General features: G+C 40.8%; 1 protein-coding gene across 5 annotated transcripts in view; it reads left to right on the top strand.

Annotated features, from left to right (window-relative positions):
* Cd244 (CD244 molecule, natural killer cell receptor 2B4) overlaps window positions 1-21,591 on the top strand; it is a 26,923-nt gene extending 5,332 nt beyond the window's left edge. For 3 of the 5 annotated variants that reach the window (XM_005400219.2, XM_005400218.2, XM_013522491.1), the window contains 7 exons: window positions 13,217-13,549; window positions 13,640-13,903; window positions 14,828-14,932; window positions 15,382-15,440; window positions 17,567-17,638; window positions 19,026-19,082; window positions 20,384-21,591. In XM_005400219.2, coding sequence (XP_005400276.1) covers window positions 13,217-13,549; window positions 13,640-13,903; window positions 14,828-14,932; window positions 15,382-15,440; window positions 17,567-17,638; window positions 19,026-19,082; window positions 20,384-20,464 — 971 coding nt within the window. In that variant the 3' untranslated portion in view covers window positions 20,465-21,591. The remainder of the gene's footprint in view (window positions 1-13,216; window positions 13,550-13,639; window positions 13,904-14,827; window positions 14,933-15,381; window positions 15,441-17,566; window positions 17,639-19,025; window positions 19,083-20,383) is intronic. The other 2 variants (XR_001236927.1, XM_013522492.1) reach the window with 2 other exon arrangements.
* The last annotated feature ends 5,845 nt before the right edge of the window (window positions 21,592-27,436 follow it).

The following is a 27,436-nucleotide window of genomic DNA, read 5'->3' as shown; positions in this document are numbered from 1 at the left end:
CAACCCAAATGTCCATCCATTGAGGACTGGATAAAAAAATTGTGGTACTTTTATATAATGGAATATTACTCAGCTATAAAGAAAGTTAAACTCAAGGCTTTTATAGGTAAATGGTGACAACTAGAGACCATACTCATAAGTGAAATAAATCAGACCTCCATGTGTAAGCAATGTCACTAGTGTAAGACCTGGAAGAGTGAATAAAAACTAGGAGGTATGAAGGACATTGTGAAATGAAAGGAAAATGCTCAAAAGTAAAGGGCAACTGGGGTGTGAGAAAAGCGAACGAAAAGAAGGGGAAATTACATAAGTATGCATATACAGGATAGCTAACATAGTTGTACTACTGTCTTCTATTGCTTAACTGTAAGGAACAGTTAATGATTACTTGTTTGATCAGTCTTGCATGTCTCTGTTTTCCTGAGAAACCACTTTGAAAATATCAATAAGTAATACAGCAACCATTGTTAATTTCCTACAACTTTGTAACTCTGTATTGTTTGTATGTTTCTTCTGCTGTTTTGTAGATGGATGTCTGTTAATATGTTTTCCTTCTTTTATTTTTAAAATAAATTTTTAAAAAGACAGTAACAAATAATAATAATAATAAACCATTGGAAACGATGCAGCGTTTCGCCATACAAGATGGTAGTAGCTCAACAATGGTTCTTATACTGCATATTGTTTTCAGATCAGTTGTTCTGATTACCAGATACAAGCCTGCAAAATTGGTCAAGAAAAAAAGACAAGTTTAAGCATTACACTGTACCTTTCAATAAACCACAGACATCAGCAATACACCTATCCCAACTATCCTTGTATATACATATAAATTTGGTTTTCATTTTAAAGAGAAAAGAAAAGAAAACTAAAATAACAAAACAAACACATAAACAAAACAGCATAGAGAACAAGAAAAATTATACAGAATTTCAAAAAGTGATAGGATAATCTTTCAGGTAGAGGAAAATGAGTGTGTACAGTAACAACAATAAAAGAACAAAGAAAACTCTGTGTCATTGACAAGCAAGATAATTTAAGAGTGAAAAGAGAGCTGGGAAGTGGAGATTTCTTTCAGGTAGGGACACTGAGGAGCTGACCATGATGTATAAGCAAAGATAAAGAAGAACAACAATCTAAGCAGAGGAAACAGCCTAAAGAGAAGCAAGGAAGACGCAGGGTTTGAATGGGACACATCAAAGGCAAGCACAATTGTTTTGTTGGAGAAATATAGGACTGTGTTATAGATGAGAGACTACAGCTAATGTACACAACACTAGGGACTTGTGCTGGGCCTATTTTAATGGAGGGAAGGGGTTGCTTTGCCTGAGGAGAGGAGTTAATCTAGTCACTCAATCCCTAGCAGAGTCTACCTCTGTTGCCTGCCCCACTGCCAGCCTGGTACACAAATTCAAACTGAGAAAATCGCAACATCCTTTTGTTGGCCGGTGGAAATTCAGCTCCCTCTTTGCTTCTCCCCTGCCCCCTCTCCTGAGGGCTCTGGCCTCATTCCTTCCTTTGATAAGCAGGTCTAGGTTGCAGGAAGCTGAGCTGACTTGGGTTCCTGTTTAGAGTTGCAGCTCACAGCTGTGGCCCGTGGGCTCAGTGCTAGGTCACAGGAACTCCTTGACCATTTTCTGTGCTTGCTGCCCACTTCTTCCTGAGGCTGCAGTGGAATTCGCCACCCTTCTGCAAAGTTACTATTTTATTTCCGCTGTTCTTAACCACCGGAAAAAAGCCCCCAAGTCTGATGAGCCGTAGCAACAGCAGTTACTGTGACCCTGTGGGCTTCCCCAGCCACCGGAATCTGCTGTGGCTTCTCCCTTCTAAAAACTGCCACTCATATAGGTCCCTTTTATCTCTCACTTTAAGCACATGAGAACTTGTGTGGAAATTATCTTTCCATATTGGCACTTCTTATCACCTCTCTTGGTGTATATACCCCTGGGACAGGGACTGAGTTATAACACCAGTAATAGTAGTTATGATACTTGCTTTTCTGCTGTAGCCACCCCATGACACTGTCCCCTTCCCCTTCCAGACCATTGTTCTTCTTCTTGTGCCTCACTGTTGAGGGCTACAGGAGAAAATCCAACAACAAAGAGCAGGTACAGATTCACAGCCTCCAGCCTGAGGTGGGTTCTTAGGGTCCCAGGGATTCCTGTTTCTGGTCCATGGCTTCTTCCATTCCCCAAAAGGAGATTCCAGACGTTTATCATCTCTTCAGGGACTTGTTCCACCATCCCAGCCTCCAGAGGCAGCATAACATCAGGTAGATCACACATTTCATTCTTTAGAAATTTAGTAGTCTAATTAACAACTGTTTTTCTGTATAATCCATATTCAACTTTGTCATAGTGGAGAAATGTCTTCTTCTACATAGGCTTCTGTATTTTGACCTGCTCTTGTGTTACACAGGAGTTTATTTATTGGACTGTATACCTAAATATTAAACATATTTTAACACTGTACTACCTCTCACAATTTTATAAAGGTAAAAACAAAATAAAGCCACCACAAAGCACCTTGATATTAAGCTCACGTTCTGCTACTCCAGTTTCCAACAGTGGGGGAGAGCTTTGCTACCACCTTTATCAGACCTGTAAGATAGAGCAGCGACACCCTTACATATGTGGCTGCACTGCCTGCCGTACTCTCTTCCCTGCTCCTTCCTCCACTGATGAAGCAGACCCTGAATCTTTCTTTCCATTGCCACCACCTCTGAACAGCCACTCCTAAAGCCCCAGGGCAGAGGAAGGCATGCTATCCTTCTGCCAGCATCACACCTTGGGCATACACACCTCCACGGCACATCTCAGGTCCCATCTTAGCTGGCTGATTTAGGTCTATTTATTTCGTATAGATTACAAGTACATGAAGGCAGGAATGAAAACCTTTCCCCTGTCTTGGCTCAGTGCCCTTAATAACCCTCTTCTTTAGAAGAGTGATGTTAAAAATAGCTGCTTACTAGTGTGGCATGAGCAACAACCAGTCATAACAGATACCAGCTCTGAATAACCTAAACAGACTCCTTGGTGTACCCTGGCTGAACCTTGGCCCTCCTTTGAGCAAATAAGCATTATGTGTGCACCAACAACACCAGCTGTTCATGGCTCTTGGCTATTATCTTTGCATGCTTCTTTGTTTTGGTTCTGCTCTTTTCTTGAGAATTTGGTTTCTCTTTCTTACTTAGAGTCTTACACTGCCCTGTGGATTTTGGCTCAGTGGCGAGTACTTCTGGCTCTTATTCTGGAATTTTTAGACTTGGCTTGGATTGTTGCTCTTGGCCTTTCTTCTTGTAAAATACTCGAGATCCATCTGTACTCTCAGCCCATTGGTGCCTTAGGTGAGGTGGAGATTTAGGTACTTAATCATCTGGTCAAATGCCTGGCTCGTGACATGCAAATCCATTGATGTGTCTCCTTTTCTATCAGGCTTTACTTTTTTTGTTCCTTTATTTTGTTTTGTATTGCTTTCTGGAAACAGAGGCTCACTATGTAGCCCAGGCTTGCCCAAACTCTCTGCCCTTTTGTCCCAGATTCCTGAGTGTTGCTGTTATAGGCTTGAACAACTAGGCCTGGCCTAGTTACTCTTGACCATTCACATGCTGACATTGCTGATACTGATTAACCAGTTTTGGCTATTCCATCTCCTTACTGTTACCTCATTCTTGTTATGTGTGGAGAACACATACATCTTTCTGTGCACCATTCTACTAAAAACTCTCCCTCACTTAACTTGCTTGGGTTAGTCTCCCACATATATGATATTTATTGCTGTATCTTTTCCCCTTCCATAGCCTATAGAGGTGACATCTTATTTTTGGAAATGAAGTTTTATAACACATATCTATTTCTTTGCACTTGCTCCCAGTCAGAAGACTAGGTGTTTTACCAGTTTTAGTTCTTCTACCTCTAAAAATACTCTACATAAGGTTTGCACCTTGCTTAGTTCCCTGGCCCCAGAGGGCTTTTCAACTTGTTGATCCGCTTATCTGAAATGGCCTTCCTCTAGCTCTTTTCCTGGTTGATCTTTGCGTCTTTCACTTCTCAGCTCACATATAAGCTCCTCAGGAAGATGTTCCCTCAACGTGAAGCTAAAGAAATCCCCACATTCCACCAGTCATTCTTATACCACATCTTAAAACTTTTTTCACAGCACTTATGTCTCCCCAAAAGAATTTTGTTTAAGTTTTCACTTATTTATGATGTGTACCCCACTGGACTATAAATTTCATGAGAACAGGACCTTCTTTCTCTTCCTCGTCCCTGTGTCCTAATGCCCAGAACAACTAGGCAGAGTTCTCATCTAGGACAATTTCCCCTCCCCAGGGTACATTTGGGAAAGTCTAAAGATATTTTGCTTTGTCATGACGGAGGCTAGGGACATTCCTGGCATCTAGTGGATAAAGCCCAGGGATGCTGCTAAACACTCTTAAGAGTGTACAATACAACCTTTCACCTCCAACACACACACACCCACACACACACACCCACACACCAAAGAATGATCTGGTCTTAACTATTGAGTGTCAAGGTTAAAAAATCTTGCTCTAGAGCTATACCTGACACCCAGAGAGTGCCCAATAAATACTTGTTGAATACAGGCAATGGGTCATCTTCTCATTACTTCAGTGAGGCTTGGTGGCACACGCCTGTAATCCCAGCACTCGGGAGGCTGAGACAGGAGGATCATTTTGAGTTTGACACTAGCCTGGGCTACAAAGTGAGCTCAAGGTCAGCCTGAACTGCATAGCAAGACCCTGCCTCAAAAAGACTAAAAAAAAATAAAAAAAAAAAAAGCTCATTACTTCAGAGGGTCTCTGTTATTCTTGCAGATGCACAGAATGTAAGTTTAGGACATTTTCTGTATCAGTCTGAAAATGTGCCTAATCTAGTCTAATTCACAGAAATAAGTTTTCTGATCCTCTTTTTTCTGGCTTCTGTCATTTGGGTAGTTTGGCTTCAGGAAGACTTTTGTGATATTTATCTAAGAGATGGGTTTAGTTAAGAGAGGAAATGAGGAACTTTCCTCTATTTTTGCTCTTGCTACAATGAAATCACCCCATGTTGTCATCATCAGACTACATTTGACATTTTACACAGAAGAACTCCATAAGTGGTAGCCATTGCTTATTTTTTAAAATTTTTATAATTTTTAATAAAGGTATAACTTATGGGAACTGCACACTATTTAAATGAACATGTTAGTGAACTTTTATATATATAAATAATTCTCACCAAGTTGCAAAATATTTCCAGCATTCAACAGAGTTCTCTGTGCCTCTTCAAAGTTAATAATATCCTCAAAATGACCAACACTCTAACTTTTCTCTCTGTAGATTAGGTTCCCTGATTTTAAACTTCATGTGCATGGAATAATTCACTGTTTACTTTTATGTTTGGGCCCTTACTAATCCTTATGCAAAAGAGATCTACTCACAGTGTTGCTGTAGAAATATGTTATTTCTTATTGCTGTGTAATACTCCCTTATTAGAATGTAGCACAATTTATTTATTGATCTTATGATGATACTTACATGAGTTTTGACTTTAAATTATTATGAGTAAAGCCCTTGCAAATGTTCTTGCACATATTTTTTAGCAAACAAAAACATATTTTCTTGAGCATATACAAATTTAATCTTTTATGGTTAGTGGGGTTTTATGCTGTTCTTTTAAGGAAACATTTATCTACTTCAACTTGTGGAAGATATTTAGATATATTTTTATTTTTTCTGGAAGTTTGGTAATTTTAGTTTCACATTTAAATTAGTAATCTATTTTGAATTCATTTGCATATATAGAATAAGGGTGAGCTCAAAATTTTTTTTTCTTATAGATATCCAATTGACCCAACATTATTTGTTGAAGAGGTCATATATGTGTAGGTCTATTTGTGAACTATTAAATTTCATTGACTGTTTTTCCATCCTTACAATAATGGTGTACTGTCTTAATTTCTGAAGTTTTATAATACATCTTGATATTGGGTAGTGGAAAGTCTTCTAACTTTATTCTTCAAAATTGCCTTTGCTATTCTAGGTTCTTTATATGTCCATAAAATTTTACAAGCAACTTATCAATTTCTGAAAAATGTGATTTGCTAGGTTTTTCATTAGAATTTTATCGAATCTGGAAGACTTGACATATTAACACTATTAAGCTATCCAATAAAATAATGACATTTCCCTCTATTTATTTAGTTTTTTTTTTCTAGGAAATCTTCCTTGCATTAGGTGTAGAAATGTTAAATATTTCTTATTAAATATATTTCTGGCTATTTAAAATCATTTTGGTTCTGTTTTAAATGGTATTGTTTTCAAAATTTGATTTCCTATATAAAAATACACTGAAATATAAATTTTTTTTGTGTTGACCTTATTCTAGCAACCTTGCCAACTAGTTTTTAAAATAGTTTTTAATGTAGTTCTCTAGATTTTCTGTATACATAATTATATCATTTGTTAATAATGACAGTTTTACATATTAATTTTCAATATTTTAAATTTATTTTTCTTTCTCCCCCCGCCCCCCGGTACCGGGAATTGAACTCACGACCTTGTGTTTGCCAGGCAGGCACTGTGCCACTGAGCTAAATCCCCAGCCCCTAAATTTATTTTTCTTGTTTTGCTGAATCAGCAAGACTTGATGAAAAGGGTGATTATGGAATTCTTGTCTTGTTCCTGAGCTCATGGGAAGACATTTATGTTTGATCACTAAATATAACTCTAGCTATAGGTTTTTGGTAGCTACTATTTATCAGATGCAAAGTTTCTTCCTAGTTATTTGTTTTGACCTTTTCTTGTGTTTATAAAAATCAGGTGAATGTGTGTTTTTTTTTACCATAAAGAAATGATAAATGAGGCAAGTAATGTAGCTCAGTGGTAAAAGTGCTTGCTCAGCATGTGTGAAGCCCTGATTCAATTTGTACCATAGAAAAAACAACAAAAAAGGGAAATGATAAATGTTTGAGGAGACACTTAACATGATTTAAATGTTACATCATATATATATATATGCACATCATACTACATAAGTTTTATGTATCAAGTTAAAAATTAATTTAAATGTTAAAAATCATGAATGTGTTAGATTTTATCAATAACTTCTATACATATGTAAGTACCATGCACTAACTGATCATACCACTGGAACTTCACTTCTATACATATAGAGATAATAATTTTATTTCTCTTTTATTTTGTTAATATAGTGAATTTCATTCATGGATTAAAAATATGTTAATAAATTTTGCACTCTTAAGATAAATCTAAATTATCCAGGGTGCATTATTCTTGTTATTTACTGCTGAGTTCAATTTGATAATATTCAGTTTGCATTTATGTTCACGAGGTACTGACCTGTTAGTTTCTTTTCTTATTAAGTTTCTGTCCAATTTCTGTGTGTTTTAATGGCTTAAAAAATTAATTTAGAAATAAGTGTATAAATAAAGCAATTCACTCTTTTTAAAGGGACATCACAGAAATAACTAATCTAAATAACAAATCTCATTACTTAAATAAGAACAAATTATACTTCTCCAAATTACTTTGCCTTAACTCCGACCAGCAATCATCTCATAATTAGTATGGAAGATGGCTTTTCTCTTTAATTATGTAAGTCATTACATCTATGCATAAAAAGTAGAAAATAAAGTAGCCAGGCTCAGTAATACATGCCTGCATTTTAGCACTTTGGGAGACTGAGGCAGGAGGATTACAAGTTCTAGACCTGCCTGGGATAATTAGTGAGACCCTGTCACAAAACAAAAAATAAAAAAGGGACTAGGTTTAATGCTCAGCAAAAAAAAAAAAAAAAAAAAAAAAAAATTGGAAAATAAATTAAGGATTTATTATTAAAGAAAATAAGTTTCAGAGGCCGGGGATATAGCTCAGCAGCACAAGCTCCTGCTTGGTAAGCATGAGGTCCTGAGTTTGAGCACCAGTACAAGAAGAAAATTGCAAAAAAAAAGTTTCTAGTCCATGAAAGAGATTCGTGACGTTAGTCTATGAAACTAATTCATAAGTTTTAGGAAAATTCACTGATAGATCTGTCTGGGCCTGGGGTTTTATAGAACAGTTTAAAAGTATAGATTGAATTAATTCAAAATGTAAGACTCTTCAGAATTTCTGTTTCCCTTATCAGCTTTCATATGTTTGCAACTTGCAAGAGATTTTATCTATTGAGTCTGAATTTTTGAATTTATTGACAAAGTTTTCATGATTTTTTCTTATTGCCCTTTAAAGTATTGGTGTGGGCTCTAGTGGTGGTCTTTTATCATTTCAGATATTTTCAATACTTTTCTTCCTTTTATTACTGATTTTTTCAGAAATATATAAATTTAAACATTTTCATTTGAAGAACTTACTTTTGGCTCTACTGAGTACCTCCATTGTATATCTGCTTTCTAATTCATTGATGTCTGCTCTTGCCTTTATTATGCTCTTCTTTCCTTGGGTTATCATTATTTTTTGATAATCATTGTTTTTTGATAAACACAAAACAAATTATTTTTTGTTTCTTGAGATTGACACTTAGGTTACTGACTTACAGACTTGTCTAATAAATGAATTTAGAGCTACAAATTTCCTTCTAAGCACTGTGTTAGCTCTATTCCCTCTTTGTTATTCATTACCATTTAGTTCTAAACATTTTGCAAATTTGATTATGAGTCCTCCTTTGATTCCTGCATTTTTAGAGATATGTTGCTTATGTTTCAAACATGGGGATTTTTCTGGTTATTTTTCTGTTATTGATTTCTAGTTCCACTATTGCTTAAATGACATACTCTCTATGGTTTCAACATTTTGAAATTTTTGGCAGCATGCTTTAATGCATAGTCATGACTTATTTTGGTAAATGCTCTAAATTTGCTTTTAAAAAGAATATGTAGTCTGCAGTTGTTGGTAGTATTGTTTTATATATGTTAATTATCTGAAGCTAGTTATTCATGTTGTACAAATTCTTATAGATTTATCGAGTTTTTGTTTGCTTTTTATATGTGTTACATAGAGAGGTATGAGATATAATCTCCAACTATGATTGTGTATTTGTTTCTTTTTTGTTCTTTTAAATTTTGCTTCATATGTTTTGAACTTATTACATGTATAGGGACTAAAAGTGGCTGGATTTCTGTTTAGTTGACCCTTTAAAATATTTTTATTAAAATCACATAACAATTGCTTATATTTATGGGTTGTAGTGTGACACTTCAATGCGTAAGTGTGTCATGTGTAAGGACCAGAAAAGGGCATAGCTATCACCTCATTTATTATTCTTTGTGTTGATAACATTCAAAATCTTATCCTTATAGTTTACCCATTGTGAACTAGAACTTTAGAAGTTATTTTTCCTACTCAGTTGGAACTTTTGACGCAGGAATCATTCTCTCTCCACTCCCCTGTCCCCAAACCCTTCCCACACTTTGATAACAACTATTTTATTCATTACTTCGATGAGATCAGATTTTTAGCTTCCGCATATAAGCAGGAGTATGTGGTACTTGTTTTTCTGTATCTAACTTATTTCACTTAACCCAATATTCTTCCATTCCATCCATTTGGCTATCAATGAAAGAATTTCATTTTTAAATGGTTGAATACTCCATGGTACATCTGTATTATACTTTCTTTATCCATTTATCAATTGATGGTCATGTAGGTTGATTCCATATCTTGACTACTGTGAACAGTGCTGCTATAAACATGCAAGTGCAGATGTGTCTGATATACTGACTTCATTTTCTTAAGATACTAGGATACCCAATAGTGAGATTGCTGTATCACATGGTAATTTTATTTCTAGATTAAAAAAAATCTCCATACTGTTTTCTATAATGGCTGTAATGTTTTACAATCCTACCAACAATGTATGAGAATTCTCTTTTCTCTGCATTCTCACCAGAACTTTTATTTTATTGTCATGTTTACCATAGTCATTCTTACTGGGATGAGACTATATCTCATTGAAGTTTTGATTTGAATTTCTCTGAGGATTAGTGATGTTTAGCATTTTTTCATATATGGATTGGTCATTTGCGTATCTTCTTTTGGGAACTGTGTATTCAGGTCATTTGGTGATTTTTTATTCAAATTATTATTGTTATTTGTTGTTGTGTTTCTGGATATTAATATTCTAGATATTAATCTCTTGTCAGATGACTACTTTGCAAACATTTTCTCGCATTCTGTAGGTTGTTTCTTCCTTCTGTTGATTGATTCCTTTGCTCTACAGAAGCTTTTTAGTTTGATGTAATCCCATTTGCTAATTTTTGCATTAGTGTGTTTTCAAGTAGACTGTTTTTGAACTCACTAATTCTTTCTCTTGTTTTACTTATCCTCCTGTTTATACCTTCTGTCACAGTCTTTACTCTCTGTATTTTTCAGTTCAACAATTTCCATTTGATTTTTTATAACTGCTTCCATCTCTTAAAGATTTCTTTCAATATTCAGAGTATTGAAATGTTTCTCTTTTTTTCTTCAAGCTTACCGAGTTTCTTTAAAATAGCTGTTTTAAATGCCCTGAGAATTCTTCCATACTGATTATTACCTGGTCAGTTTCTGACACTCTATTTTGAGTATTAGATGAGGTTGTTGTTTCCTGAAAGTTCTTGATGCTTGATGGCATATGATACTGTCTGGGCATTAGAGGATTAGGTATTTCTTCCAGTTTTCCAACTCAGGCTTTGTTTGTGCCTGTTTTTCAAGAAATTCTAATCAGGTTATTTATTTTCTCTGATCCTATAGTCACTTCCTTTATTTTAGCACTAGATGGCAGGTTGGTCCAAGCTTGCCTGGAATCTTCTGGTGGTGTGTTGTCAATGTTTCAGTACTAATGGGTGATACAATCCTAGGTTTGTCTGAATTAAGCTGTTGGTGGGCTATTCAGAATGAATCAAGGAAGTATTTAGACAGAATAGCCATTCTTACAAGCCTCTTCCTAAGGTCAGGTATGCCCAGATGACTCACTCACAGTTTCTGCCCTGTAGTTAGGCACCATAGGATTATGTCTGGCTCTGGGTAGAGCTACTATGGATGGGCCAACCTCAGACTCCTATGTTATACATATGAACCCCAATACCCTCAAGCACACCCTGAGTTCACAGCCTGCCAAGACCAGCAGAACACTGGGATAGGACCAGGGCCTACACTACAAAGGGCTATCTATTGCTGAGGTGGACACATTTGTCAGGACTGTTGCCATGTGCAGCCACAGGTGATGCTAGCTGGAACAGAATGACAATAGACTGGGGCCACATGTCTTCCTGGCACTGGAGTTGTTCTAGAAGCTCCATCCATAGGCATCCATGGGTGGATGGGGTTGTGTGGATCTTCCCAGTGTTAGTTTTCACCAGTCTAGTGTTAAATTCCAGGGCAAAGTTCCGTGCTTACTACCTGGTCCTACTCGTAGTGAATGGAGTTTTACTCCACACTATGCTGCCTAAGGTTAGGGCAGTGTGTGTGAAGACAGGCTCTTGGTCACCTGTGCTAGTGCTAACACAAGTCTTGCTTGTATTTCTCAGCCTCAGGGATGCACAGAGGCCTATGCCACAGGTGGGGCTGATACAGGCTGAAACATGAGTTTGTCCCACTGGTGCACAACTCTCCACCTACTGCTAAGGTTGTTCTGATGATGAACTTTTTAGAGACTGAGTGCCCAGACTGCAACTGAAAATCCACTTATTTATCATGAAGTGCCAATACTGCAACTAAACCTGAGTGCTTGGCTGCTGGGCTGATACCGGGGCAGCTTGGCTTGCATGCCAACAGAGAGGGCTCTGCGTGCCCTCTGTGCCATGCTGTGGGTTTCCCTGTGGCACCATGGTACTAAGTTTCATGTCTAAGGCTTGGATTTAACTTGTTCAGCTCCCTAAGCAGATGTCTCTCTCCACACTGGGCTGCTGGGATTTAGGGAGGGGTGACATAGACAACTCAATCTCTGTCCTCTTCAATGCATCTTTTTATTTCGCCATAACCAGGCACTGTAGCCTCTTGCTTTATTTCCTCAGTTCTTGTGAAAATAGTTTGGCCCATGAGTAACTGCTCACGTTGGTATGCCGCGGGGAGAGGATCACATCTTGCTCTATCTCCCTTGCTCTCGCTTTAATGTCTGTCATTTTAACAGAGCCATTTGGATAATTACTCCCCTCCAAACTCCCCCTGACTCTCCCTAAGCTGTGAGACAGACCTTTCCATTTCCTGCATCCACCGGGCCATGACACAGCGTCCCTGCCAAAAAATGGCAACAGGAACTTGTACGTATGTGCACTGACTCCCCTCAGCCACCCTGGTGGGTCATATCCCTCCACGTTCTTTCTCTCTTATCTTGATCCCTCGAGAAGAAAGTGCTGGGGTGAGCTTGGGCAGTGTAGTTTTACTTTTGTCTAGTTACTCTAATTTTAGGGAGCAACCTTTGTCCAAGCTTCCAGGTCACTAACAAGTTGGCCAGCATTAATGAGTAATGCCTACAGTCTCATGTGCCAGGTGCTATAAGAGAAGATTAGGGATCTTACTCTGAAGAGTGGCCATCTGTTCAGGTGGGAGGGTTAATCTTCTGGGTCTGGCCACTGTCCGCTAGTGGTTGCCTCAGTGCTGCTGGCAGGAAGTCACATTGGACATGGAGTTTGTAACACTGTGGTTAAAATTACACCCCTTAAAACCAAATCACCTAGATTTCAAGCTCACCACTTTCACTATGTAGCATGGGCCAGTCACTTAAGTCCTTTTTAACTCAGTTTCTTCTCCAATAAAATGAGGATTATACCTTCAGAGAGTTAAGTAAGTAAAGCATTAGAAGTATTTGACCCGGGCATGGTGGTGCATGCCTGTAATCCCAGCACTCGGGAGGCTGAGGCAGGAGGATCATTGCAAGTTTGAGACCAGCCTGGGCTACAAAGTGAGCTCAAGGCCAGCCTGAACTGCATAGCAAGACACTGTCTCAAAAAGACAAAAAAAAAGTATTTGAAACCTGCTTGTCACCTAGTAAGTACTCAAGTGATTCTAGCTATCAGTGGTCTGTTGGTCTCTTCAGATTAGAGTGTAGAGTTTGGGGAGAAGATAAGCCAGGTAAGAGATGTACACTCCAGGGTTTTCTTGGGCTCTGGGGTCCTCACTGTTGTCCCCCTCTTCTTAGTCCAAGGGAGTTCACATCCAACTGCTCACCTTGCTCAGCATCATACTTTTCCTGCCATCTTCAGCCTGGGTTCTCTTTCCTAGAATGCTCAGATATTGGTGATGTGGTCCGCCTTTCTGGACAGTCTGTCTCGCTCCAGCCTCCCAACACACAGATGAAGGCACAGAGTGTTGAATGGAAGATGAATCTCTTCTCACATGGAAGCAACATGGTGATACTGCGTTTGAAGAATAATAAAAATCTGATCTATTGTCCGCTTGCCTTAAACTATTTGAACAGTACACTCAATTTTGACAGTGAGACCTTGACTCTTCACATCCAGGCAGCTAAGCCACAGTACAGTGGTCTCTACAAACTGGAGATAACCAATGAGAATGGGACAGTTTCCTGTATCCAGTTTAAGGTCTTTATATTTGGTGAGTCTCCCAGGACTGTTCCTGCTGCTGCTCTGATTCCTGTAAGACTTGTATTTCCAGAACTTTGCTGATCAGAATCTCTGCTTCCAGATCATGTAGAGAAGCCCCTCCTGCAGGTAGAGAAAAAGACCATGGATGAAGGAAAATGTCAAGTGGTTCTGTCCTGCCTGGGCTCCAAGAATAGCAGTGTGAGCTATGCTTGGTACAGAGGGAGCAAGCTGATCTGGACATCGAGGAACCTTTCCCATCTGGTGGTGCAGATTGATGCTAATGAGATGAACACATATACCTGCAATGTCAGCAACCCTGCCAGCTGGGCAAGTGAAAGCCTCAATCTCACCCAGGACTGTCTGGGTGAGTGGGGCACTTTGGGCTATAATGGGAGCTGAAGGCCTTGGACCCCACCACCAGGTTCATGTGCAGGAGAGACCTTGGTATGAGATCCCTTGGCTTCCATTTCTGGTGCCTTTTAGCCCTTCCTCAGCAATGGCCTGGCCCTGGACACCTAGTTTTTATAAAGATAGATGTGTCTTAGTCTGCAAAGGACCATACTGTATCTCCATCTCCTAGGGGCACACATCTGGAAAGCATGGTTGTTTGGTGAGTCTTGCAAAGGCTCCTGACTGTTAGCTTTTTCCTCAGAGACCTGACCTGCTTTCTTCTCCTGAGCCATAACTTACAGTGTGCACCTATTACATGCCAGTCAAGTCTTCTGTTTCACTATCCTGCTACCCCTACCTTCACTGCTCTTCCTAATTTGGATTTCTACATGTGAAATCTGTGTCACAGATGAAGGCTGTTGTTCCTTTTCCTCTTATTGGGCAGATGATACAACAGCCTCCATCTGTGACACAGATTTTACATATAGAAATTCAAATCAGGAAGAGCAGTGAAGGTACGGATAGGAGGATGGTGAAATAGAAGACTTGACTGGAACATAATAGGTGTACACTGAATATCTGTTGATTTAAAAACAGCTAGTAAAAAGAGTTTCTGTGCCAGACCTTTTACATATAGCGGCTCATGCAATTAGCCCCTTTGCACAGATTATAATCTGGGCCAGATCTGTCAGATGTTAATGTTCATATTCTTGGCATCACTCAGAGGGAGTCACCCAGCTGAGCACAGGGACAACCTTGGTGTGAATTCACAGGGTACGAGGAGACCAGCCAAGCCAGAGAGCAGAGTGGGTTTTGAGCCAGCCCCTGCAGCTGACAGGTGGGAAGCAAGATGACAGGGACTGAGAACTCAGCCCTTGTACCTTCTGTGCCCCGACAGAACACAGGTTTTGGCCCCTCTGGGTGGTCATCGTGATTCTAGTCACACTGCTTCTTTGCACCCTTACTTGCTTCTGTGTGTGGAAGAGGAAGAAAAGGCAGTCACGTAAGTGGGATTTCCTTGAGGAGGTTCTATAGATCAAATCCAGTGGCTTGGGCCTGTGGGCAGTGGGATGTTCCTGGTGCACAGAATCTCCTATTTTGGGGAGTGTGAGGATATGCATGTGCACAGTTGAGGAGCAGCAATCAGTGGCTGCAAGGCCCCTTCTCCCTGTTCATGCTTTCTGTGGTAGCTGCTAGATACAGTCTGATGTCCAAAGCGCAGATGTATCTGCTCTGGTTGGGGACTGTCCAGCTTAATAGAGAAAGTATTCAGGGGTTGTTGCTCCACTCTGCCCTTGGAAAGGGAACAGAACCAACATGATTCTTTTCTAGAGCCATTCTTAAGGTCTTGGTCATCTGGAGTGCAGGGGGGATCTATCAGAAGTGGAAGCCTGGACAGCAGGCCCTTTGGAGGTTTCTGAAGCTCTGATTTTTGCTTTCTTCCTCTTACAGAATCCAGCCCATCAGAACTGACAGTGTATGAAGACATCAAGGAAATCAGGAGGAATCAAGTAGGGCATGCTAGGGGCTGGGTTCTCTCAAATTGTTTGGAAAACACTGTTTGGAGGGTGGCCATTAAGAGTAGAGGGACAAAGAGAACTGAGCAACTGTCCTTTCAAAGTGAGCCTCCGTGCTTCCATATCTCTTTTTCCCCCCATTTTTTTCCTTAGCTCTGGCCATATAGGAAAAGGGAAAAAGAAAGGGAGGCAGAAGGGGCGCCATGGTTCAGAACTGCACCTACCAAGATGGGATGATGAACAGCAGCAATCAACAGAAGGAAGAATGCTGTTGCTATCTCCCTAAATCGCACCATGGCTTCTTTAGTTTTGCCCAGTCTTGTCAGCTGGGCTGAGTGCCGGGAGAAGTGCAACCTCTCATATTTCTTGTGTCTGAACCCAAATCTCATTTCCTTAGCAGTTAAGAGCTAATTCTCCAGGGTCCCTTAATTGTTACTAAGAAATGTGACCAGCCAATGTTCAACAGTTGTGTAGCTGGTTCAGTGGCTTGTGCTTACAGTCCAAGTCTAGCTGAAGCACTGGAAAGAGTAAGCAGCTTGATAGGAAGGCAGGAGCCAGAGGGGTGACATCAGGGAACACTTCTCATTGGCTCTTTGAAAGGCAATGGCCAACTCTTCCTGTCACCCAGAGATGTAGAAGAGGAAGAAGCTGCTGAGGGACTTGGATGTCCCTAGTACTATACCCCTGAGCAGGGCAGGATATGGTAATAGACCTAGGGGGAAAAACCCTGATGGGTCAAGCAATACTGAACTGTCAGTGTTAGGAGTGGTGGGGGTAGGGAGGAAGTGCCTTTCACCACCATGAATGGGGCTTGGCCAGAGGATGCACATGTGGGGTTTCCTCTGCTCTGGTCACATGGGTGAGGCTCTATGAGGCCTCATAGAATAGATAAACAGCTTCCTTCAGTTGGGAATGAGGATAGCTCCCTTTGTCTTTTTCCTTGTTCCAGCAATAGAATAATATGGGTTGTGCCATAACCCAGGCTGGGAAATCTCTCCCAAGAGCTGCTTCCTGATGGCCAAGGGTGAAAAGTTTCTGATAAAAATGAATTTTTTTAAATAAAAGAATTAAGGTCCAAACAGCCACGTCTGCTTGGTGGCTAAGCTGTGAGCCAAAGAAAATCCACTACAACAGTGATTGACATTGGCCAGGTCTTTGGCTTTAGCAAGGTTGAACTCCAAGGAGAGGAATTTGTGTAAATCCAAGGGACAGCATCTCTCCAATGTGGGTGTGGATGGGAATGAGGTTCCTCCTCTGGAGCATCTTGAAAGGAGGAGAGTTTCTTGATGATAATCATTTATTGTAGAGTCAGATGGATTCTCAGTGGCATTGTAATTTGCATAGAAAATGGATACCTTGTGATCTCAATGTTAAGTGAAATATATAGACACACAAGTTTAAATATTGCAGCATTTTTCTTATATGAGAAACACAATGTATAAATAAATTAAAATGCAAGTAAAAGATAGGTAATAGGAAACAAGATTGATCTTTTGCAAATGGGAAGAGGATCAAGAGATGGAAGGAGAAGGGAAGGAAGGGAGGAGAAGGGAGTGTTATAAGAATTAAGATATGTTGTGTATATGGACCAACTCCCACTGATGAATGTAATAATTATGTATTGCAGACATATACTAACAAAAATAAAAATTGAATAAAGGACAAGAGTTACCTGGCCTGAAGGACACCTGGTTCAGGTCCAGAGAAGGAAGGCATGTTGCCAAAGGGAGGCATTGTGGTGTTGAAGCATAAGCTCTGGAGAGTCTTGGGCTTGAGTCCTGCTTCTGTTGTGTACACATTGACTTGAGCTTTTCATCCTTTTGTGGCCTCATCTGTGGTGGGGGGCAAATGATGATATTCCCATCTTATAGGAGTCATCTGTGAATGGGTAAGGGGAGAATATATATATACACAACAAATGCTCAACAAATAGTAGCTACTGCTAATAACAGAGCAGGACTAGCATTCATGTTGATGGGCCTCTTAGCTCATCCAGGAGTCTTTTAACTAATACCTAGAGCTTCTACCCAGGCAGGGTTAAGACAGAGGGATAGAAGAGGTTACCTCTCTAAGTTATGGTGGATCAATGCTTCTGAAATCTTTCATTTTTTTCTCATTAGTATTCTGAGCCCACATCACAATCACAAGAAAGTGCTGTTACCTTATATTCAGTAATACAAGTTTCCCAGAAGGTAAGTCTCCTTTTGAGGGGCACTATGGATGCAGATGCATGTCTGGTGTATGCATAAGCAGGCATGGGAGTAGTGTGTGCTGAGTGTGTGCGCTCTCTGTCCTCCCTGACTTGTATACCACTAGCTTCTGTTAAAGGATGATATTTAAATGCTACTGTCTCAAGCAGGACAAATGCCCTTAAGAACAGCTCTGAGACTCAGAGGACAGTGTATTAAGGATTTCTAGGACTTTCTAGAAAAGCACAAAGGGGAAGCAAAGGACAAGGACAGAAAGGAGGTGCTCTGTGTGACTGTGGGACCCTAACATCCTTAATAGGCCAGTTGAGGCTCTGGTGAGAGATTTCCAAGGCAGAGGCTTATTTTTTGGACATGGAGGAGTGGACTGAACTAGAGAAGCAATGTTTTCAGGTTTCAAGATTCTTGCCATTCTTATCTGATAGGCCTCTGCTGGTAGAGGCCTCTGGACTGAGGCAGATATCAGGATCCACTCAAATCCTGCTCCAAGTTGAGCTCATAGCTCTCCTGTATATCAGGAACCACACAGTTGGGCATCCTGGTGCCCATGCTCATCCTTTCTACCTGATGTGGGAAGGGATGGAAAGGGTGGTATTCTCATGGCAGAAACCAAAGTATGAGACTATAACCTGTAACGTGGCATAAGAGAAATTGGGAATTTCTGTGGAATTCCATGCAGGTCAGAGACCATGTGTTTAAAGGTATTTAGGACAGGTTTTCGGACTTCTCATTCAAACGCCTTCTAATAAATCATCTAGCTATCTTGGAACACATCATGAGAGATATTTAACTTTAGTTATATGCTACAGTATAATTGCCTACCTACAGCATGAAGGTGTCCACAGGCACTATCTTTACGTGCTTTGGTATTATATTATGAAAATTCTACATACCATTGAAAGTCTTCTCAGTTCAAGTAATTCATACAACCACTGTGTTCATGAATGTGCTAGGGTTGGCACTATGTAAGGTGCCAGAATTGTGTGCATTAAGTGAGTGTGTACTGAAGAGATACATATTTTATGGGCAGTATTTGCACTAGGATTGTCTCAGGGCTATGTGTGCAAGTGCATATGTATGTGTATGTGTGCTTGTGCCCTAAAAATGTGTATTTGTGTGGGTTTTAGGGGTGTGTGGGCAAAGGATACTAATCTCTGGTATGCATTAAGAAATGTCATATCATATACCAGTACACATTGTTCTTCCTGGAGACTATAAACACCACTGGTTGCTCCTGGAGTAGATTCTTTTCACTTTCTGGTCAGGGAAACCTTAGGGGGCTTTCTGGGGCCTGAGTCTCTTTTGAGACCTCATCCATCCGCTAGGAGTAGAGCATCTCTTCTCTTGAAGTTAAATGTTCTTTACTCTCTAGGCTAGTTTCAAGAAGAGGAATGAAGACCCTTCCTGCAGTGGCACCATCTATGATCAGGTAAGGTTCTGGAGCTCTTTCTGAGTGGGTTAGTTCCTATAGCACAGACTTGAAGTCCAGCCACGAAGGTTATCCTTATGAGAAAGTCATCACATAGTCTCAGAGTTGTAGGGAGTTTAGGCATCCTCTAGTCTGAATCTTCATTTTAGAGTTTAGATACTGAAGCCCAAAGAAACAGAAGGTCTAATCCAAAATCATATTATGTATTCACATTTAAGTTTTATTGGGCAGCTTGGGTTCCAAAGGAAGGCTGTTCCCAAGCTAGTTCTCAGGCTATGGGCTACAAAATGCATCTTTTCTGTTAAAAGGTGTATGTGGGATGGTAGAGGGCCAGAGAGGGGAAAATTAGTGATTCTAAACAATTTTCATAAATTACAAAGTCATTAGGAGCCATTTTTGGATGTACGCATCTGCTGTGGTGATCCTGGTTCGAAGGTAACCACTGAACCTGGTAGCTACATTGATTCCCATCAACCCATTTAGGGAGAGGAAAGGTGGGTCTCAACATTTATTGGAGAAATAAGGCAACTTGCCACTGTTGTCACATGAATTATCTCATTTAATGCTCACAGAATGTTCTAAGGCAGATAAAATCAACTTTCTGTCTGTCTCTGTCTCTCTGTCTCTCACTGGGGATTGAACCCAGAACCCTATATGTACTAGGCAAGCATTCTACCACTGAGCTACACCCTCAGCTCCTATGCTTTCCATTTATATCTTGGGTAATTAAGGCAGGCAGTGTACCGAGACCTATTAGCCATAAAGATGTCTTTGTCTCAAGGGTGGTGATGAGTGGGTGCTCTCAGGGATCCTTGGTACCTCCTGGGATCCCTGGTCCTTCAGATATAACCCAACATTAAAGCTAACTGGACAGTGCAGGGTTACAGAGGAGCCAGTGTGGTCCACATCTATATGAGGGTTTGTCACGAAGCATGGTGTAGTTAAAATGGCACTGGAATTGAGCAAGAAGAACTGGACCCAAGTTCCTTCTTTACTTCACACTAGCTGTTAACCCTCAGTAATTTGTTTTATGCTCTGAACTTTATTTTTAAAATATGTGAAATGAGCCGGGCATGGTGGAGCACACTTGTAATCCCAGCCCTCAGGAGGGTGAGGCGGGAGGGTCGTTGTGAGTTCAAAACTAGCCTGGGCTACAAGGTGAGCTCAAGGACAACCTGAAGTGCATAGCAAGACCCTGTCTCAAAAAGACAAAAATATATGTAAAATGGAGATAATAATTCATACACCATAGGATTATTGTAAATATCTTCTAGGGAAAATTCTCTCCTTTTCTTCTGTAGGTTGGAAGCAGACCAGTCAAAGCTTATAACCCTGCCCGATTGAGCCGCAAAGAGCTGGAGAACTTCAAAATTCATTGCTAGTTGCTGTAGCTGTCCTCACTTTTCTTCTATTTGAACATCCTCTCTGGGAACCAGCATGATGGATGGTACTGCCTGAATCTGTGGACCAGGTCTTAGTCTGCAGAAGATGTTGAAGTTTATTCACACCTTCTAGTTTGTTTTGAAAATGATTTTGAACAGCCATTACAAGAGCAAGGTTGTTAAATAAGATCTCTCAACTTGCAGACCAGACAAGAACAGGTGGAGAACTTGGGTGGGCCACATTCTGAGCACTTGTAACCTCTAAAGTGTTATGTAAGTATAGATGCCCATGCCCTAATTTCTAACCTGTTACTTGTTTCCCCTCCTTGCTGACCTGGGATGAGTACATTTCTAGATGCTCCTTTTGCCAAGGCCCAGCTTCCAAAGCAAGAGCCAGGAAAACTGATGGTGACTTGGAGGCTGTGAGCTGGTTGGCGGGTTCTCACAGTAGGGACCTAAGCTTCACTCAAATGCCAGGAGAAAATTCCCCACCCTGATGTCATACACTGATCTGGCTAGTTGGTCACAAGAGTAAGTGGGAGGAGTGAGGGTAGGTGGTGGTACAAGTTAAGGTCATCTTTGAATAGGAAAATCAACCCAAGCCTGAGCCCGTGGTGTCCTGTAATTGGGAGGTGAAACTACCTGTGTTCGCAGCAGCGTGTTGGACTTACAAACACTCATTACTGTGCTGGCTTTCTCCTAGACAGCAGTGAGGACAGGCCACATTTTAAAGCAAGAGCCTTTTTCACAGAAGAAGAGGCTTTTCAGGGACCGTGTCTTATTTTAGTTCTGCCACCTGGACAGAGGACTCAGACAATCTTGTGCCAAGGAAGACGCAGTTGGAAACTGACTCCGTGTTGGGTTTCCTGCTCTTCAGGCCAGCACCCTGAGCAAGGCCATGGGGAGCATGGCTGAGACTGGCTGAGCCTGGAAGGGAAAAAGGGGTGATGGGGAATTGGGAAGTGTCTACCAGAGACCCCAACTGGTGATACTGTTAAGAGCTCACTTCTTCAATTGACCCCACCCTGCACTGAACATAAGCATTTAATTAAAAAAAAAAAAAACTTTGGTGTCCTACAGAGGATCTCTAAATCTTTTGCCTAAATTAAATTTATGTATCTTTTTCATATTCTGCATTTTTACTCTCTATAGCACTCAGAGGGTACTTGTGAATCATTTACAAACACATCTGCTTAAATTCTTCTGGGAAGGGGCCTGGCTTTCTGGTGTCCCCTGGTGTTTTTCACAGTGGGACAGCATAGAACACGTACCAGGGGCCGTTCATTCTCACGATGAGTAGTGAGGCACATACCTGCTCATGTCCTGCCTGATCCTTCTCTTGGAGACTGGTCAGGCTGGCTTCCTCCTCGAGAGAAAGTGTGGACACACCACACTTTAAGTCAAGTGTCAAGGGTAACAGCCACATTCGGGGCCCTGAGCTGAGTTGCAGAATCAAGGGGTTTGGTGAGCAGAGGCACTTAGAAACAATGGGGTAGAAGCAGTCCAGATGAGACCGGACTGGATGAGACACCGACCACTGACTGCTGCTGGCTTTTCAAGTGTCGTGTTATATAGGTCTTGACCTGGTGAGGTGTATTTAAAGGAGCAGAAGAAACCCCATGCACCCAAGGCTTTTTGGGATGCTACCTTCTGAAATGTGATATGTATATCATCATATTGTGTGTCAGACTGATGAGCTTGCATGATGGCACTTCACAAAGATAATTATCCATGCAGAGAGACAATGGGCAAGCAGCACCTAAGCTCCTGCTGAGTATGAAGCTTGCCTAAAGCCTTGGAAGTATCTGTTGCAGCCCACAGAAGCCTTGCTGACTCCAGGGCTATGTGCAGGAGGGCAGAAGTGGGCTGCAAGGTGCATATTACACAAATGTACTCTAGAGTATCATGAATTTAAGTCTAGTACAGTGCATCTCACGGCAGCGGGGCGGGCTGCAGCCACAGTCTGGGGAGGGATACTGTGGTTATTCTGTACCCAGAGTGACAGTAAGGAAGAAAGCTCTTTGTGGGTAAGTGTGGGTGTCTTACATGAAATGTGGTGATAAAGGGTCAAAATTCTCAGCATCTAAACTTCTTTGAAACATACTTCTGCCCAGCACATACTGGACAGTCATGAAGCGCTATGCTAATAAGGACTAAAAACAGCCCAACATAAAAGTAAATTTAAAAACCCCATCTTTTTCCCCTGCTAAGCTTATATTATATTTTTCCTTAAAAGATTAAAACATACAGATACACTTACCTAAATCTACAGAGATTTTTTTGAGTCCTTAGTGAGGGGCTTTGATAGTTTGCAATTTTAATTTTAATTAAAAGACTGGTGTTCTTGGAAGAGAAACAATAAGAGGATGTCCTGGAACATGCATTTCTAAGGTATGTAACTTGCCAACTCAGACCCTTCCCAGAGTCTTTATTCTCATATAAAACTCCCAATCTCTCATTCTGCATGCACGGCTCCTTTCTTGGAAATTTACCCACTGCCCCTCCTGACATGTTCTCAATAATCTAAATGAACTCTTGTCGAGAACCATTCTATATAATTGTTGTGGAAAAATCATTTCATAAGTAAATTGTGATTAGGGCTTGTTGAGGCCTAGTGCCTTGCCATGTGGGCTGGCTGTGGTATTCGGGAACATAATTCTATGTGCCTCCAGTAACAACTGAGGCCTCAATGGTCCTGTGATGCTGTGATGCCCCAGGGCAAGGTTGCACCAGCTGAAGACGTCCTGGTTCCTTGAGAACCCAGTAGTAATAATAGTAGAGTTTCACTTTGGGAAAGGACAGGCTCCATAACCCATCATTTCTCACCACAGTACCTCATCAGCACAGGATAACCACTTGCTCACCCTCTAAGTCATCCGTCCCCCTCCAGTCATTGCTGACCTCTGAGTCATCTGCCTGCCCCTGCTGAGACACTGACCTCCCAGTCCCTCCATCATACATTACTAAATTTGTCTGTTTCTTATTTCATCCTTTTGCCCTGCCTTTCATGCAGGCAGCTGGGGATCTTGGCTAGGTCCCCAGTATTTGGCACCCAAACAGGGATCTTTTGATTGGGCCTGAGTGGGAAGATCCACTTGAGGGTGTGAGACTGCGAGAGGACTCTGAGGGACAAATTCTGCAAAGTCCAAACGGAGAGTGAAAGGTAAAGCACTCGGTGCTGTAAAACATGTCTGTAGCTGGGAAAATAGGGCAGGAGCAATCTAAGCAGCAGCAAAATTACAACCAACTCCTGCATAAGCTGCTTAAACAAGTGGGAACTCGAGTTAATATTGGCACCTTAACTAAAATGGTGCATAAGATTGTTAAATTTAATTTGTGGTTTCTACAGGTGGGAACCTTAGATTTAGAAGAAATTTGTCTCTGTTTCTTACTTCATTCTTTCACTGTACCCCTCATGCAGACAGTTGGGGATATTGATCAGGTCCTTGATGAACTCTTGTCTTTCCCGTATTCCTTGTCTGTTAGTGAATTCTTTTAACTGCCTGTGTCACTGACTTTCCATATGTCATCAGGCATGGCATAAAAGAGGCATTTTAAGTGCTTTTAAAGACTACCAAGAGTAACTCATGTATAGTTTAAAAAAAAGCCAGCAGTACAAAAACATATGCAGTAAAAAAGTAAGTCTTCTTCTCAACTTGAGGTTCCTAGTTCCTCCCCTGAAGTTAGCCACTGATAAGCTTTATTTTTCTACTTCCTTCCAGAATTTCTCTATGCGTACTTAAGCACATAGACAGACATCTTTTCTAATCCATTTGGGAGCATACAATACACACTATCGTGGGCTTTGTTCTTCACACTCAGCCGTGCATTTTAGAGTTTACTCGATATCAGCATATTAGTCTTGCTTTCTTTACAAATGATAAGGTTTGTTCCTGCATGGGTATGCTATTCTGTATTTATAACTAGACTCTCACTAAGGGACACAAGTTATTTCCCACTTTTTATTTTAAACTATACTACATTGAAAATTATTTTATGTAGATCTTCGTGTCCATGTGTGAGAATATCTCTTGGATTCACTGACCAGTGTTGGTAGACTTTACTGGTGCTAGATGAGCCTTGTTTCAAAAGATTACATATAATGTGCCCAGCAAAGATATGCAAGGGAAACTAAAACAGGAGGGAAATGTAGCAGAAAATGCATCCCCCGACCAGACAGTATACCTCAGTTGCTCAACAACATACTTCAGTTGACAGTTTCTGTTGTAGTTCTGGTTGCTTCTGTTTCTTAGAAATGGCTGGTCACTGTGATACATACTGTAGGCACCAAACAAAGATAGCCAAGTACTCTACTTCTATACCTCCCCTTTGCAACCCCATAAAAACCTTCCTCCCTGGGAGTTTGAGGCCTGGCATTTTGAGGGACAATTAATTCCTTGTCAGTGCCCACCTGATGTTAAATAAATCTGCCTCCAAATCCTGGAGTGTCATTTCAGTGTTTCTGTTGCTATAGCATGACCACTATAGGGGACACCACAACATTTGGTCCTCAGAGCTACTCTGAGATGTAGATACCTCATTTTGCAAGATACAGAAACTGAAGTTTGGAGACCCAGTCACTCAGGAGCACACCACTGATAAGGAAAAGTGCCAGGGCTTGAAGTCAAGAGTATCTGACCTCAGAACCTACACACTTGACCACTAGATTATGTCACTTTTTGGACAACAAAGGCCATGAAAAGTCACAGATGGTTTTAGAGTTGGGTTTTGCATAATGGTGAGCAAAAAAGATAGAAAGGAAAAACTTGGGAGGTAGCATTCAGTTAGGAAATGACTAGTGTATTTTAGGGAAGAAGTAACAAGGAATGAGAATGTCTGTTAATAAATACTGGTTAAAAAATTAACTCATAGCCAGGCATGGTGGTGCACCTCTGTAATCCCAGCTACTCGAAAGGCTAATGCCGGAGGATTGGAAGTTCAAGCCTAGCTTGGGCAACTTAATGACTCAGCATACCCTATTTTTATTAAAAATAAAAAGAAAAACCAGGCTAGGGATGTACCTCAGTAAGAAAGCCCTGGATTCAATCCCTAATATTGCTAAAAAACCCAACCAAAACCAAAACCACCAAATAAACAAAAAAAACCTTGTAGAATATGATAAAGAAGAATCAGCATTAATGCTAATATTGGTAAGATAAAATATTAAATTTAAAAACCTAAGTTCAAAAAAGTGACATAGATTGCTATAATACATGAGATTGAAGGAAGAACACATGAACACATAAATATGTGTATATCACAAATATATGTATAATGCTTGTAAATGCATTAAGAGCCCCTGAAAGGATTTAGGTGCACATAATGCTTAGCAATGACTGTCTGGGAGGAGAGACCTGGAACCTGGAGGTTGCTATTTAACTATACGTACCGTGTAAATATATTACTTTTCAATAAAAAAAACCATTCAATTAAACAAAGAATTTGTGAGCACTTGAACGAAGACAGTGGCAGTGGACCTAGCAGGGGAAGATGTAGAGAGACTACAGCAGAAAGGTTTGGGGAATGAAGAGATACTGGTGGAGAGGAGGGTCAGGGGTGATGGTGGTATCCCCAGTCCATCTTACTCCTTTCCTCCGCCAAGAGTCCAAGAAAGGAGCACTTAGGCTGAGGGACATGAGGGTTTTGTTCTGCCAGGTGTAAGGGAGGAGCCAGGGGGAAGCTCCACACAGCAGCCTCATTCCCATTTCTCACGCCTTTTCTTCTGGTTACACATTCCCACTAGAAAAGGCTACATTCTGTATTACTTAACTCCCTCCCCTTAACTCCCACCCAGGCCCTTCTCAAATTCTTTCTCCTTGGGGAATCCTCTCCATGAGTGGTGACAAAGGGTTTTTAAAGCAGAGTTTGGTTTGAGTAAGCAGAGTTAGGCATTCCTTAGCATTCCAGAGCTTCAGAGTTCAGGGGGTAATTAAGGATACTATGGGATGGGTATGGGGAAGTAACAGCAGAAATCTCAGCTCTGCACCCTAGAAAAGTTTCACCTTTACATGCTTTATGCTACTGAGGTATTGCATCGCAATTTATTTTAAGAAAGCATTTCTTAGCTTGCCCAAAAATTGGAAAACCACTGTCTCAGTGATGCTCTTGGTGTTTGCACAGTTTCATGGGGTTCAATTTTAACTGAGTTTTAATTTTGTTTCTGCCACAGACTTATTATTCCATTTGACCTTAGTTTCTTTATTCTTGGAGTAGAGAAAATAACCTCATGTTTTTTGTTTTTTTTTTGTTTTGTTTTTTTTCCGGTACTGGGAACCGAACTCACGACCTTGCGCTTGCCAGGCAGGTGCTGTGCCGCTGAGCTAAATCCCCAGCCCCGAAAATAACTTCATCTTCATGGCAGGACACATTCAAGGCATGACAGTCAATGTTCCAAGAAGCCTGAGAGACCCAAGTGTGGACTGCCCCTCCTAGCTCTGCTGACCATCTCTGAGGGGTCCATCATGGTTGCAACTATTGTTCCTAAACCATCTTGCTCTAATTAATTGCTTCTCAAACTTTAATGGGCACCCATCACCTAGGACTCCTGTTAAAATGTAGATTTTAGTTTAGTACTCTGGAGTAATGCCCGAGATTCTGCATTTCTAACAAGCTCCTGAGTGATGCTCATGTTGTTGGTTGGAATATCACACTTTGAGTAGCCAGGTTGGGAGAGTACATTTTGAGTAGGAGCTTCTATATGAACCAGAGGCATCATTGCTTGTGACATTGATGAAATTACCTCGGGTGTCACCTGGGCCTCATCTTGGTGGGAACAGCAGGCTGCAGCTGAACCTGAGAAACCAAGTTAGAGAAAGTTATCAAGGAGGTTAGGAGGAGACAGTTGTCTGATGAGATTCACACTGGGAAGAACTATAGGGAAGAAGGGAACCTTGATGGGAACACAAGGAGTGACCAAAAACTGTTGGGAGCTGCCTTAGCCGCTCCCCTAAGATGGCGCCTGTTTCCTGCTTC

The sequence above is a fragment of the Chinchilla lanigera genome, unplaced genomic scaffold (genome assembly GCF_000276665.1).
Source record: "Chinchilla lanigera isolate Chin_1 unplaced genomic scaffold, ChiLan1.0 scaffold00067, whole genome shotgun sequence".
NCBI lineage: Eukaryota > Metazoa > Chordata > Mammalia > Rodentia > Chinchillidae > Chinchilla > Chinchilla lanigera.
This window is presented reverse-complemented; position numbering and strand designations above follow the sequence as displayed.